At 51.8% G+C, this 15,547-nt stretch overlaps 1 protein-coding gene across 2 annotated transcripts; it reads right to left on the minus strand.

Moving 5' to 3' along the window:
* Nucleotides 1–12,053: 12,053 nt before the first annotated feature.
* Nucleotides 12,054–15,042, minus strand: FAM241B (family with sequence similarity 241 member B). 2 transcript variants are annotated; one of them, XM_036223592.1, is made up of 3 exons: nucleotides 14,946–15,042; nucleotides 13,584–13,692; nucleotides 12,054–12,838 (listed from the first exon to the last, which is right to left on the minus strand). In XM_036223592.1, exons 2-3 carry the CDS (start codon nucleotides 13,632–13,634, stop codon nucleotides 12,569–12,571), a joined length of 321 nt encoding a protein of 106 aa, XP_036079485.1. In that variant the 5' UTR covers nucleotides 13,635–13,692; nucleotides 14,946–15,042; the 3' UTR covers nucleotides 12,054–12,568. The 2 variants fall into 2 exon arrangements, with proteins under 2 accessions (XP_036079485.1, XP_015988576.1); XM_016133090.2 differs by having other exon boundaries at nucleotides 13,542–13,692.
* Nucleotides 15,043–15,547: the final 505 nt, after the last annotated feature.

Below are 15,547 nucleotides of genomic sequence, written 5' to 3' on the forward strand. Positions count from 1 at the left end.
AGATGAAGAAAAGAAGAGAGACAGGAGGAAGAAAGAGGGAGGAGAGGAAGGTTCTAGGAACCAGACAGCCTCTCAGGGGGATCCCGAGTTCTCTAGACTTTGCCTAGCAGAGAAGGAAATGCCCTGTGTGCTAAACTGAGCATGCAGAGTGAGCTGAGTGAGGGGAAGAGGCCTGAGCAGGAGCCCAGGCTGAATTTCGTGGGAGCTGAGGTACCCACCTGACCTCGCTACTTTTATCCCATCATTATTCAAGATAGTACATGGAACACATCCTGGGGTACCTTTCACTAACCACAGGACGACCCTGCAAAGGGTCTGGAACCAGAGGAACCCAATTTGGGGGCCCTGGTCTTTCCCCTGCCCCAGGAGGCCTAGGCACGCAGGTTCCAGAGAGAGGGTGATTGGAAGTGGGCCTCCAAGCTGGCCTCTTGCCCTAATTACTCCCAGACACGGGTTTCCAGTTCCCTTTTTCTGGGAGCAAAGTGGCCACTGGATGCCTAGCACCACCTTCTGGTGACCACTGGAAGCAAGGCAGCAGTGACCAGAATTGGCTGGTCCTAGATAAGTAGTCTCCAGGACTGAGACGCAGGGATTTCGAGCCAGGTGTCTAACTGGTACTCTCTCCTCCAGACTGCCTTCAGATGGCTTGCAGGCCGGATGAACCCTTCAGTCAAAGGAGACAAATAACGCGTCCAGGGTGTGATCTGGCGAGTTAGTTCCCTCTACGGGCTCCCGTGTCCCATCTGTTCAATGAAGATTTGGACTAATTACCGCTTAAGCCTCTTTACAGCTTGGATAGTCTACGATTCCTTGAATCAAGCTGGAATTTAGTTTCTACCTGGAGTTTTTCATTGAGTCTGAGGTGGAGAGATCAGAACCCCCCACCCAGTGTCTCTCAGTACTGCTCCTTGGGCTCAGGGCTTGGGGCTCTAAGCCCCTTACGATTCAAGGACAGGAGGGCACCCAAGTTTCCCTATCACCTTCCCCTTACCAGGTAGACCCCACTGAGAGGAAGGCAGAAGCTTAAACACCAGCATACATACAGCAGCCACTGCAATACATGCCATAGGCCCCCGTAGCCCCATTTGTCTTCCCTCTGTAGTCTGAAAAGGCTCCTGGGTCCACAAAGCCTCCTAGAAACCTGTTAGATGGGAAGAGCTGGGGAACCAGCGTTCTCTCAATCAATGTTGGTGCCCACTACCTCTGAACACAAACGTTTCCTCCATTTTCTGCAGGGGAGATGCCACTTTGGGACATGGTGTTGAATGTATAAGGCTCCCCAAGCACCTGTAAATGCATCTGTGACTGCTGAGCTGTCCGTCAGCAATCAAGAGAAATCAGGGATGTAGGAGAGGAAGTCTGCAGGAGATCATGGGCACCCTGCTGGCCTGGAAAGGCAGGAAGTAAGTGAAGAGGCTTTGAGTCGGAACAGCCAAGTTCAAATCACTGCTTTCTCACTTAGTAGTTCCATGACCTTGTGCTGTTTTCCCATTTGTTATTTGGAGATAATAGCAGTATTCGCCTTCCAGGGTTCTGGTGAGGATTAAATGAAATAATGCATGCAGACCCCTTAGCACAGGGACTGGCCCATAGCGACACTCATTACAGACTCAGTTCAGAAGACTCTGAATTTGGAACAGAACAACTCTGACTCATCATAATATCAATAACATATATAAAATGTTCTTCCTATCAATAACCATTCAAGAAGCACCTACCATGTGCCAGGCACTGTGCTGGGCAGGGCTAGAGCAACAAAGAAAACAGATCTGATGCCAAACTTTATGGACCTTCTAGTTTGGTAAGAGGCAAGGGACAGTGGAGAATGGACATCAAGCGAATAATGGCACAAATAATGAATTACTTTCCATTCTGAATGGGAACCACACGTGCCTCTTCCTTCATCCTGACTGGAATGAGGACATGATGGCTAGAGTTTAGCAGCCATAATGGGCCAGGAGGCAGAGCTGCTGGATAAAAGGGGCCTCCAAGCCTGATAACCTCGTGAAGGCACCCAACCCCCTTTGTATTGTCTACTGATGACTTCTTTTTCATTGTCCTCGAGGAAGATTACTTTTTTATTCTTTAAGGGCAGTATTCTTTTAGTTTTTTCTGTCCTTGTCCTCAAAAAGCTCTGAACAATTGGACTGGAGTTAGTAATAAATGTGCTGCTTCCTCATTAGACAGTAAGAACCTTGGGGGCAGAGGGAATGCAATGCCTGGCTGAGGGCTTGCCTCAGGAGGGAGTCTCAGTAGCTGTTTGTAGAATTAGTTTAGTTGAGTGAGAAGCAATTGACAAGAGACAAAAAAAAAAAAACACACAATTGACAGATAAATTGAAGTGGATATAAATCTGGGCTAGAAGCCTGAACCATTTCAAGAGATGTCTAAGGACAGAGCTAGAGAGTGGGACAGAGAAACTCGACAGCCAAGGACAGGACCTAGCAGAACAAGAGCCGAAGGACTTAGTCCCAGGGAGAGAACTAACGTCCAAAACGAAGTACTTCTGGGGTCATATAGGGCTCCTCAGAGATGGCTTCAACTTGACCCTGACCTTGAGTGTAATATCAAGGGAAGACCCAAGTCTTGGGCAGTAGAGAGACCTAGGTTTAAAACCTGCTGTGCCGCTTCTTAGCTGGGTGAGTTTAGGTAAGTTGCCTGGCCTCCCTGAGTTTTAATTTACCCATAAAACATTTCAAATAGATTAAATAATATGCATAAAATCCTCCACACACTGCCTGGCACAGGGTAGGCATGCAATCAATTGTCATAATGGCCAAAAATCTATCAGGTGCTATAGCAAACAGATGTGCAGGTGGCCCCATGATCCTAGCCTCCTGATGTTTATGCTTTTCTGGATCTCCTCTCCCTAAGTGTGGGTGGGAGCTGTGACTCACTTCTATCCAACAGAATGTGGTAAAAGTGACTCATTCTTGCTAGTGGACTTTCACTGGAGTCTCTCTCCATTTCTGGCTTTAAAGAAAGAGCTGCCGTTTGTCCTATAGCTTCAAGAAAGTGAATTCTGCCAATAAATACCCTAGGAAGGTAGAAATGACCTATTCCCAGTCGAGCCTCTAGATGAGAACCCAGCCCTGGGGTTCCTATTTGCAGCCTTGCAGAGGACCTGGCTAGGCCATGTCCAGAAACCGTGAGATAATAAATGTGTATTGTTTTAAGTATAAAATTTTTGGTAATTTGTCACACAGCATAGAAAATAAATACAGATGCTATATCAAGAGTATTTTGTGTAATATTTAAGAAATACATCACTTTACTTTTGTCTGTATATCAACCCTAAGAGGTGGTATTGTTATCCCTCATTCATAGAGAGGAAACTGAGGCTTCAGGGAAGAACTCTGTTACCCGAGGCCACAGAGCAACTGGGGGAGGACGATCCAAGCTCCAGAGACTGCTTTGCTTGATGAAGATCCCTGAGACTGGCCTGCTGACAGCGGCACCAGCCTTAGCCTTCATGGTGCTATGTATCTGTGTAAAGGCCTTTAAAAGAGTATGTCCTGCCCAGTTCTCCTTGGGCCCCGCCGCTCCCCATTACCTAGCACTTAGCTGCTTCAGTGGTTCTCTCAGCCACCTACTGGGTTCCTGAGGGCATTTGAGTCTCCAGTCCACATAACTAGGGCACTGGGAGTGGGAGCTCAAGTAGAACAGGCCCTGTTTCCCCAAGTGCTTGGGAGCAAAGGGCAACAGCCTAACTCTCATGAGAATGAAACGGTGGAAACGATGTCATAGTCTCTTCCTGAGGGGTGAGGCCACAACTTGTCACTTTCATGACATCTGTGTATACCAGGGTCGCTGCACCCTCTGCACCCCAGGGCTGGGCCTGGCCTAATGACCCAACCCCAAGGAGAAGTGCAGCAGAGAGGAACAGGGACACACGGAGACTACAGCCATAGAGCAAACCTCCACCTCTGGAGCAGGGGCAACTAGGGCCAGTGGATGAGGAGAGTTCTCATCTGCAGCTTCATTTAAGAGAAACAGAGGGAGGTAGGTGTCACAGAAAGCCCAAGGTTCCCTGACTGGGGGTTGCACTTACACAGCTGACCCAGGTTCTTTCATTCCTTCCTTCTTCCCTCCCTCCCGCCCCCCTTTCCTCATTTCCTCCCTCCTCTTCTTCCTGCACACGTGCTGGGGCAGAGGCAGGGGGCTGGGGGAGCAGGGCTGTCTGCACTTATAACTTGAGAATTAAGCCTGAGTGCACAAAAGACATTCCCCACCCCACCCCTGATCCTACTCGAAGTTAACAGGATCCAACCCAGATAAGGGAGGAAGGGTGAGCTCTGGCCTGAGGGGTCCTCCTTCTTTTAGTCAGGCTGGTCTCTCATTCCTTCTCGTGCAATTCACTCAACAACCCCTAAGCTCTGACTGCTGGCCAGGCCTTCTGTCAGGAGTACAATCCTCAGAAACTCAGTGTCAGGTGTGAGAGGGCAGGCACCACAGACCCGCGCCCCATGGAGAAAGCAGCTCCTGCTGGCAGGAAGGCTGTCCTCCTCCCCTGCTCCGGGCTGGCCCCTGCTCAGCGGGTTTTAAATGGGCCCGTGCAGATCAATCTGTCCTGCAGCAGAGGTTGACAGCCACTGTTACAGGAAAAGGAACGCTTTGCCAAGGCACCCATGGTAGTCTTGTCCCTTCCCTTGCCAATAGCATCTGGATTTTAGTCACTTCATCAGAAGGCCTTTTCTCGGGATTAATTGGGCTCAACATTACAAAAGGAACACCTTCCCCCAGGCCACTGTGGGCACTAGCACAGGCCAATGTTTCAGAGGTAAATTTCTTAACTGCAGTATACTGGTAAGTAGCTGTATTGGAAATGTTTTTAGGTTTTTTTTCTTTCGGAATTTCCAAAGCCAATTACATTTTTACTATTCTTGGCTTAGGACAGTCAATTTCCACCAACAAGCACTGCAGGAAGTGATCTAATACAAACCATCATCCACAGCACATTGCTCTGCATCAGGCACCATATATGTACCTGCCATTTGCACCATGCAACCGCCCTAAATGGCACCTTATCCCCATTTCGCAGATGAGGAAACTGAGGCATGGTAAGTAACTTGCTCAAAAGCATACAACCAGTGAGTGGGAAATCTGACTCCCCTACTCCTTGCCTCCTACAAAAAAAGGACATCACGTCCTGAATGACACCAGGCCACAACATCTCATTTATCGAAGGAAATAAGGGCGTGTGAAGACATGAATATGAAGGTGCCAGTGGGTGCCGCACTGGGTGGGGCTTCACTAGACACAGCCACCCCAGCCTAGACAGAGCCCAGCCTTAAAAAGTAAGCGGACCCCTCACTAGGCCACCTTACGTAATGACAATAAGCTTGGACTAGAAAATTACCGAGCGTAAGACTTTCCATTCTCTCTCCTACCCTGGAGGGTGAAGTACCAGGGCATCTGCTTCAAAACGGACCCCAACAACCTTGGCGACAGAGCCTCTTTTCTTCAGTCCCCCAGCCCTAGGGCTCCCGGCCTGAATCTGCCACCTATCCACTGTGCAACCACGGTGAGCTGCTTTTAAATTCTCCAAGCTACAGGACGGCCATCTGTGAAAAGGGGAGACATCTATTTTTCTTTGGGGGAGGAGGAAATGAGACGAGGCTCTTAGCATAGAGCTTAGCCCAAGACAAAACCACAGTAAATTGATTCCAATGGAATCATATGCATTCTTCACCAGAAACTCAAGTTCTGCTATCACCAAAATATAATAAGGTCATTGGAAACCTGGGCTGATGGAGGTGAGTCCCCACCTGGGGCAGGAGGGAGGATGATTTGATGAAGGAACCGGGTTTGCTGACAGTGGTCATGCTCCTGCACAAATATTCCACCAGGTGGCGCCATGGTACAACATTCGCAGCCCTTCAGGCCAACACACACAAATTGCTGGGGTCTCCAGGGTCTTCCTGCATAAGGAGAACCGGATTTCATTAGCCAGTTCAGAGCTAAAGAAAGCCTGAGCCCCTGCCACTCTTCATAGCTTCCCTAAATTTCCTAAATCCAGATCTTCATCGAAAACATGGTGGGAGGGAGGCGGAGAGACAGTGACACTGGCAATGGCAAGCCAAGTCAGCAACGAGGTCCATTAAGCACTAGGGAAGGCCCTGTGTCAGGGATCGTTCAGTTTTAGAGCTGAAAGAGGCCTTCAAGGAAATCTAGCCTTGCCTCTTTGTTTTCCAGAACAGGACTTTCACCTTGGAGTGCAGCATGACTCAGGAGGACGAGTTTCAGGTGAGGCTACCACACTTGCTCACTGAGCCAGAAAAAGCCAGGTGAAGACAGGAACCGCAAGCTATCCAGCTGTACAGGGAAGGGAGAAAATCAATCAAGAGTGACTTCTGAGGCTATGTGTGCCCTAACCTCTCCTGGCAGACAGGAGTCGCTCAATGAATGTTTGCTGAACTGACTTAGGACCTAGGACCAAGTTTAAACCATCCAAGAGGCTTCCCCCTCAGGCCTGGAGAAGGGGAGACATGTCTGTCAGGATCCCCATATTTTAGAGGAACATCCCCATGAAGTAGTTCCAGGTCAGAGCTACAAAGTCCTTGGGGGTCAACCTTCCGTGGTACAGATGACTGCTAAGGGTAAAAGAGGGTCAACAGCTCACCCCCATATCAGAACAGCACAGAACGAAGAAACTTTCTCTGTACTAATATGAAATATGTCCAGGATGCACTGTTAAATAAAAAAGGAAGGACATAAAATTGTCTAAATTTCCATCATTTGTATAAAGAAGACAAAATTAGTATACTTGTATTTGCTCACATTTGCATAAACGAAATCTGGAAGGGTTTATAAGACACTATAAATAGTAGTCATAGGGTAGAGGGGGGATGGATGGATCGTTGGATGGGAACAGGGGAGAGAGTGAGACTTGTCTCACCCTGCTTGATCTTTGACCATGCAAATGTATTACCTTTCAAAGTCTGAATTTTAAAAACAGCCTGCCCAAGATCACAAAATGTTTTCCACAGTTGTGAGGTGCTTTTACCTGCTGTAATATGAAATGCTTTTGGGTGGTGTGCAAGGTGACTGTAAACAATTCACAAAAGCACTGAATCATATGGTAAGAAAGTCATTCCCTTTTCATTTCTCTTTAGCCTTCTGAGTCCATTAAGGAGAATGTCTCAGTGAGATGTTAGTTGGTCTTTAACACCTCTCTAACACCTGGTAAACTGGGTTTTCAACAAAGAAAGCAGGCTTAGCCTTGGCCAATAGTAGTGGCTAGCTAAAATGGAATCATGATATTGTCTCTACACTGAATTTATGCGTACTAATGTCTACTATAAATGGCAAGTAATGCTGGCTTTCCATTTATAATACTAGTACGAGGCTTCCTTTTCAAAACAGAGTTTAAGTAAAATGTGAGTTGTTCTAAAGAAATATATTACATAAATTTCATACCCTAATGCCATCGCTTTGTGCATATGGTATTATCAAGTGCTAACCTTGTGGCAGAAACTGGGAAGTGGTTTCCATGAATTAATGTACTTGATCCTCTTGCCTCTGTGAGGTGCAGATGAGGACACAGAAGGGCAGGGAGAGAGCAGAATGTGCCAAGGTTAACTGGAGATGGAGCTGGGAATTTGAACCTAGACATTTGGCCTCCTGCAGACCCCACCACTACTACACACACATACATGCATACATGCACACACGTGCAACACACGTGCGCGCGCGTGTGTGTGTGTGTGCGCGCGCACACACACACACACCCCGGTGGCTCAGTGAATGCAAACCAGCCTCCAGCCTCCAGCCCAGGGCTCAGCCTCCCTCACTATGTGAGGCACTTGCACTAAAGGCTCAGGCTTCATTTTGAACATCTTCCTCTTCCTCCTCCCAAGCTCTGGGTCCCTAAAGCCACACGTTTTCACCTGGCCTCCCATCCCCAAACAGGAGAGTCAGACACACACACACACACACACACACACACACACACACACACACACCCCTGCAATTCCACTGAGTGCTCAACCTCCTTTGGCAACTTTTCTCTCTGCCCTTTGGGCCCTGGGCAGCAGCGACACAAGGAAGGCTGAGCTCTGCTTCTCCCGCTGTTGTGCTCCGCCGGACAGGCAGCGGGCTTCCCTCTCCAGCTAGTTCTGGCAGCAAAGCCCTCTGCTGGCCCCTCCCTGACCTGCACCACTGCTGCTCCAGGGACCCTGCGCAAGGTGACTGGATTTCTCCCCTTGTCAGTTTGCAGTGAAAATGTCGTGTGCTCAGGAATGAAGAGAAGAGGGCTGCACCCCGCTTCAGTGACCGCAGTCCAGAGCTGGGAAGCTGTAGGGGCCACTCAGCCTGGAAGCTGCCTCCAGTGTCCTCACACCCAACCTGTGCCCTCTGCCCTCACAGAGCAGATCTCACGCGTAGAGAGATCCCAGGCATAGTGACACCTACTTCCTCCTTGTCTCCCTCTTCTCTGAGTGAGTTTGGGTGACTCCCCAACTCTTTCTGGGCCACCGGCACCTTCTGCACAATCAGGGTCAAAACTATCCCTATCCCTACCCCTGCCATCCTAATTGCCTGGAGGGCTTCGTAAGAGGCAGGCCCCAGGGCACATCCCTCAGCACCCCTGAGAAAGTCTACAGGGAGGCCTGGGGATCTGCATCTGTAACAATCTGTAACAGATTCTGACAAGTAGCCAAAGACCCAAAGGTGAAACAGAGGCCTGGTTGGGAATGTGGGCTTTGGCCTCAGTTTGAATTCTAGCTCCACCTCCAGGCTGCTGGGGGTCCTGGAGCAAGTTATAAACGCTCTACAGCAACATAAAGATGACAGGGATAATACTTAAGTCACAAATTCTGGTGACAATTAAATGACGTAAAGTGCTTCACACAGTGTGAGACACACAGAACACTCTCAACAAATTCGTCCTGTCCTGACACCCAAGACCTGCAGCAAGCCCCTTCACTGCCAGGAGCAGAGGAGCATCTTCGTTTCTTCTCTGACAGCTAGGGAGGGGGCGACACTGGTCTGAAAAGCCTAGCACTACCCCAGCCAGGGGCTCTCAGTGCCTGGGACACTGTGGTCACTCTGGGCCGAAGCCCACAGCATGGGAGCACCCGTAGAGGGGGCCGCTGCAGTCCCTCCTTTCCATGTCCTCTCTTCTTCTCCGTCACCCACCATGCCAAGGGTAATCCCCGAGGCTCTGAGCAGCAAGAGGGATGCAGTTCATCATCCCTTCCTAGAGATGAGGAACGAAGCTCGAGAGGCTAAGTGAACTGTCAAAGGTCATGGACCCACATTCAGAGCAGGCCTGCAAACAGACTGGCTTTTTCTGGTGCCCAGCTGGCCAGGGTGGGGGTATCACCAGCTCAGGTGTCTGAGGGCAGAGGCTCTGCCACCACACCAGGGCTTCTTCCTCAGCTCACACAGCTGGAGTCCCCAGTTAGGGAGTGTGACACCCTGCCTCTGCCAAAAGGCCAGGCTCTGGTCCTAGTCCCAGGGAAAGGGGGAGCCAAGAGAGGGCTCCTTGGGGAGCTAGCAGAACTGGCGCAGTTTTGCCAACTCTCAGGCTTGGTGTCTCCTCTGGGGAGATGGAAATGTGACCCCCACCCCCAACCACCTGCAGGGTATCTGGTGGGTGGGGAGAAGTGGAGCTCCGAGAACAAAGGACTAGGAACTCAGGGAAGGAAGGGCCCAGGAGGCTGGCGGTAGGGGAGATGCAGCGGGAACAGACGGTCAAAACTGGCAGCTCTACTCTCCGGGCAGCCCCAACCGGGGAGTCAAAATAACTCCACGGCCCCACAGAGGCAGCGGAGGCCTGGTGGGATCCAGCTGTGACTCACGTCGGGTGGCATGGGCAGGCGCAGCTCTCCCCGAGGCAGCCAGGCTGCAAATCCAAACTGACACGGAAACACAGGGCTTCGCGGATTAGCCCCGGAGATTAGCAGCAACCTCCCCAGAAATCTGCCCTCCAGGCAGCCCAGTCTGGGGGGTCCTGTCACACAGCAGGTGGGGGGCAGGGGGTGGGCCGAGGACGAGGGCCCACCCTCCTCAGTGAGCCTCCACACAGGACACACACGAGGCCAGTGTGCCCCTCGGCCTCCCTCAGAGGCCCATCGGGGCCTGCATCCAGACACCAGAATAAGGAGCCTCAACCTGCTGGAACACATGTGCCCCAGGATTTCTCACTGTGCAGGCGAGAGCCTCTCCGAAGGCGTTCAAACGGGGGGCAGAGGCGCTTATGGCTGACACAGGCTGCACAACCCCCGGGCACCTGCCCTCCTCCATGCTGCCTCTGCCGACAGGCCAGGCTGTCCCAGCACACTCTCAGGCCCTGGACTTCGAAAAGTGGGACACGGCAGGGGTTAGCAAACTCTGCCAGAGCCTGAGGGGCACAGGGACAGCAGGCTGAGGAAAGAATGGTCAAGAGGTAGGTCCCTGGGCCCCCAGCCTAATCCAACATGGCAGCTCTGCTGGGATTGTGTTCTGTGTGTTTGGGCTCAAGCAACAAACGGGACAAGACACAACTCTTCTTTCTCAAACAACTCACCCAACTTAGGCTGGATGACAAGTCCCTGGGGAAGCTGCCTCTGCCAGTGTGAACGCTGATGCCCAGGGGTTGTCCTGCCTCCCAGCACCTGCTGGGAAGGGAGGCATGGCCCTTCTCCTCCCCCAGTTTCCTAGTCAAGAGCAGGGAGTAAAGAACTCTCAATTCTCCTCAAAGGGCTTAGGATTTGGGAATGGAAACTGAATTCTAGAAAGAGACCGTCCTTAGCCCTAAATTTAGGCTCAGATTCATTATCTCCCACAAGGTATTTATAGCTAAGATGAAGGTCCACTTAAGATTTATGTCTTCGGAGAGTCTCACAGCTTTGCAAAGGGAAAAAGAACAGAAAACCCAGCCAGAGACACAAACTGAGGAGGAAGGGGGAGGGTGTATCGGGGGAGGGGAACGCTGGGCAGGAACAGTCCTTCCCTGGCGGCTACCAGGCAAGGTGGGCAGATGGACCGGGACAGCAAGAGCTGCACAGGGAGCAGCCAGGACACTGGCCAGGGCTGGCACCGCCCTCCCTTGCCCAGGCCGAAGAGGCTGCGGGGAGGCACTCACTCTCCTTTGGTTGTCTGCAACCCACCACGCTCCTGCCGCCACCACCTAAGGTCCAGCACCCTCTTCTCTACATGCCCAACAGCCTCTGAGAACTAAAGACACAGAGAAACACTGTAGAAAGCTCCCCAGGAATGTCTGTGATAAAGGCCGCCAGCCCCCTCGAGGGCAGCAGTGCGCACAGGACCTGGGGAAAGAGTCCTGTTCTGAGAAGCAAAGTAGGTTGTCAGGAAGGATAGACTCAATCACAGTCTCTCTCCCCTACATGCATCTCATTATCGTTTCCCCAACACTGGCCTTTAAGAAGCACCTCCAAATCCTGCTTTACTCCCCTAAACTTCCAAACCCCGAAGAGATCTTAAGAAGATTCTAAGAAGAGAGTGAAAGATCTGGTCCCTGGGCAGGGGACTAAGTCCTTAAGTTCCCCGAGCCTCTCTCTGGCCTTTAACCCTCAGCCACCCAACACCACTCCCAATACCTGGGCAGGGCCTCCATGCAGACTCAAGGCTTCCCAGACAAAACTCAAAGCCTCTGCTTACAAAAAGCAGGGCACCCTCACCTGCCACGCACTGAATAGTTACCGCCAAGACCTCCCTTTCTATAGAGAGTATGCTGCAGACAGAGGCTAGAAGAGGCTGAGCAGCCTCTGGTCAGAGGCCCTGGCAAAGGAGACCTGTACCCAGGCTGTCCCAACCCCGCAGCTTATCAGCCATTTTGGCCGGAGGACCCCAGCTCAAGGCTGACCTCAAACCCAGCTTCTCATAGTGAGCTCAGAAGTTATCCAAGCATCAGACAAGGGGCCCAAGTCCAGGCTTTCCCTGGATCCCCTCCCAGGTCCCAGAGCCTAAGGAGAAAAGCTTGGAAACCACCCTCCAACGTCGAATGCTCACTTCTACCCTGTTCCCCAATCCCGACCACTCCCGACCACCTTCACCACGTCTCCCAGACCTATGTGCAGCTGTATCATTATGAATGTCTTTACATGGACTCAGTTTTAAATTTATTTATTGAAAACACCACAATAGAATGCCAGTACCACCTGTCATAAATAAAAGATAGTCAATAAAAATATACTGTTAAAACAAAACAGGGCTATAAAAGTCTGGAAACTCTTCCCGCCTGCCCTAGGCCCAAAGCCTGCTCCCTAGACATGGGAGAAGCCAGTATGTGTTCCAGGGGCATGAGAACATATTGGCACCAAACTCAGACTGTCTTCTTGGCATAAAAGGATTGGAAAAGAATGGAAAGGGAATCCCTTTCTTGCTCTGACTAGGTGCTGAATGCAGGCCCAAAACTACCTAAAAACATCTCAAGGGAAGGAGGGCATCCACCTGATACTTTGGGAATGCTGGACCAGAGGCTCCCTCTGTCTCATCCTTAACACAACGTGGAAACATTCTGAGTACACCTTCAAGGCACCACTAGATCCCCTCCCCGTGTGCCTGCTCTCACACCAAGGCCTAGCAACTCCTTCTCCCCCACACTGGACCCCCCCGGCAGAGGTCACCGCTGACTCAGGTGGGACACCAGGTAGACGAGGCCCACCAGCAGGAGTCCACGCACGCCGAGCATCATGAGCAGGAAGAGGAGCAGAATGGAGGTCACTGGCTCCACGGCGTGGTTGCCAAGATGCCACTGAGGGAAGCCCATGTTCACCAGCTGCCGGTTGAGGTCACTGAAGGGAGACTGAGCAGCACCCAGCCTGGCCCCGCCCTGCTGCTGCCGGGGGCCGGGACCCCCCAGGGGGGCCCCGTGACCCCTATTGAAAAAGCTCTGGAAAGTGAAGACAGACAGAGAGAGAGAGAGAAACAAATGAATCCAGAGAAAGCTTCCCTGGAGATGAGGCACTGGGCAGAAGGGAATCCTCTGGGCTGGGCCCTGCCCTCCCCCACAGCCACCCAGAGCCGTGTCCTCCTTTCTCAACAATCCCCAGATGCCACCCACAGGAATCCCAGCAACTGAGTCACGAGCTCTCAGAGCACAGAAAAGGCCAGTCTGAATTCCCCATGCGATGCCCAGGACAGAGGAGAGATGAGGCGGGTCAAGGCAGGTTGGACTACAGGGTATAGTATTCGGGCAGGCATTTTTAACACTTCTTACTCCTTCCTTTAAAATCAACATTGTGTGGCCATGGGTTCATCTCCTCCACTTATTCTCCATGTTCTCTCTCATCCAAGAGAAAGGCTGGCTCTAGTGGAATTTACTAACCAGGTTTAGGGAGACAGAGCTCTTGAGTTTGAAATCTGGGAGGGCTGCCCAGAGAAGAGAGAACAGGAAGGCAGGGATCTGGGCAAGAAATCTACCGTGGCTTTCTGTAAGCCTTGACACCCCACCCCTCCCCAGCCCAGCTCTCTGCAAAGAGTACTTCGGGTTAGAGAAGGTTAATGACCAGCAAGAGAGCTTCTGGGAGCTGGAGAGTAACTAGTACAGAGAGCAGAAGCCAGCTGCTCCCCTACCATGGGGGCCGGGTGCCTACCTGTCGAGGGGTACTACTGTGTGGCGGGGTACTGGTCCTTACGCGGGGGTCGTCATCCTGCACGATTTCCCCATTGGCCAAGATCCGCACCATCCTCTCAGAAACTCTGGATCCCTGCTAGGTGGCACCTTTCCTCAGACCTCAAAAAAGGCTGGAAAAAAAATTTATCAGAGATAGAGAGATGCTTGCTTTCAGTGGAAAACACTGCATTCTGGGTGCTCACACTGGTGATCCACGCTACGCAGGCACTGTATCTGATTAATAAAGAAAAATAAATCCAAGTTGTTTGCCAGACAAAAATCTTTCAGACACTGAGTCCACTGGGGAAACTATCAAAAGGATCATTGGAGATGATTTTATTACTAACCACTATCAGCAACAATGCGGATGAGAACCTTTGGCATGACCCAGACACTGTGGAAAGTCCATTGAAGCTCATCTCACACCTCCCAACACTCCTCTGAGGCAGGTCCAGCTAGAAACCCAGAGAGGAATAACTAGCTTGCCCAGGACCATTCATCTACCAGCAGCAGAGAAAGGAGAAGCCAGGAAGTCTAGCCCTAGGTCTTTTTCTGAATACTAAATACCTACCTATGCAGGGCCTCAGGATCTCCAGAGTCTCAATTTCCTTGTTAAATAATTGGTCCAGTGTGCTGGGAGTCAATGCCAAGGACCTGGGCCCTCTCCTTCCCAGGAGAACTAGGTCCACTTAAGAACCACTTTAGATCCACTGCCTGGCAGCAGACCACACTGGTGGCCACACCCCCCCAGCGCTGCATGGAGGAACAGACCTGTAGAAGGTACACTCCTCGCCTGTACCTTGCCTCAGGTAACATCAATCCCTCTTTTGTTAAAAGGAGGCCAGGGCCAGCCTTCCCAAAATATGGGATGGGGATCTTTCTGTGGTTCTGATAAAGCCCCACTCTGCAGACCCCAATGTGTCCATGGGCTAGAGGTGGGTGGGGTAAGACTCCTTCCATGTCTCTCCCTGAATCTGTGTAAAAGCCATTTTTCCTCAGGAGACAAGCCACAGTTCTCATTTAAATTCTCAAAAGCACTAGTGACACACACGCCAAAAGGGGTTAAAGAGTCCGTTCTCTTTGCCCGTGGTCTGGAGCCCCTTTTAGAAGCCTGCTGGCCCCGGCAGAATGCCAAGCGGGTTGTGGTCCTCCGCAATCCCTTTCTGCTTTGTCATCCCGCCTCTCTGGGTGGGCTGTGGGCGCTGCCAGCCCTCGGTGCACCTGACCCTACGGATGGCGGGGGTGGGGTGCTCCCAGGGCGGGAGGAGCTGCGGGTTCCGGGGAGACGGCGCTGCCTAGGCCGCCGACCCAGGCCTTGAAACCATGCCTGCGTCATGAAAAGGATAAGCCCCCACTTCCCCACGCCCGGGGCCCGGACACCCACCTGCAGGGGCGACTCCCGGCCTCGGCGCCGTCCTCTGTCAGCGGCTCCCAGGCCGCTTCCTCCCACCTGACCTGGCAGGAAGCGCGCGCGCAGCAATGCGGCCCAGCGGGCGGCGCAGCATCGCCCTCTGCAGGCCTCTTTGGTAACTGCATCGCCAAGCGCGGTGGATACTGTGCTGGGAGCCAGAGCGGGGAAAAAAGAGGGCGGGAGAGGAGAGCAGGAAAGCACCAGAGGGGTGGAAGAAGAGAAGGAAAGGGAAGCGGAGCCAAAACAGGAAACCCCAGGGCGTGGGGGGGGCGCCCCTGGCCTGGGAGGAAAGGTGGGCACAGGCTCACCTGTAAGTTTGTTGAACTGGCTCCACGGATGCACCTTGAGTAGGCCCTAGCCCTACCTCAAGGAGTTCCAACTCCAGTAATGAAGATAAGGCATGAAGCACAGGGCAGGTGCAGCTAAGAGCAGCGTGAAGGAAGGCAGGCTTCCTGGAGGAGGCAGCCTTTAAGCTGGAGTCAGAAGGATAGGTAGGAGTTTGCTTGTCAGGCAAACAGGAAAGACACTCCTGACAAAGGGAACCACTTGCCCAAGAGTGAATAATCAACTTCTGC

This window comes from Rousettus aegyptiacus, unplaced genomic scaffold (assembly GCF_014176215.1).
Source record: "Rousettus aegyptiacus isolate mRouAeg1 unplaced genomic scaffold, mRouAeg1.p scaffold_m13_p_6, whole genome shotgun sequence".
In the NCBI taxonomy this organism is placed as follows: Eukaryota; Metazoa; Chordata; class Mammalia; order Chiroptera; family Pteropodidae; genus Rousettus; species Rousettus aegyptiacus.

What these genes read in the sequence shown, in the direction of transcription:
- FAM241B (XM_016133090.2), bottom strand. Translation starts at nt 13,634, where the DNA reads ATGGTGCGGATCTTGGCCAATGGGGAAATCGTGCAGGATGACGACCCC. An exon ending in ACAGTAGTACCCCTCGACAG is followed by an intron (nt 12,839 to 13,541) that starts GTAGGCACCCGG and finishes TTCACTTTCCAG; the next exon opens with AGCTTTTTCAATAGGGGTCA.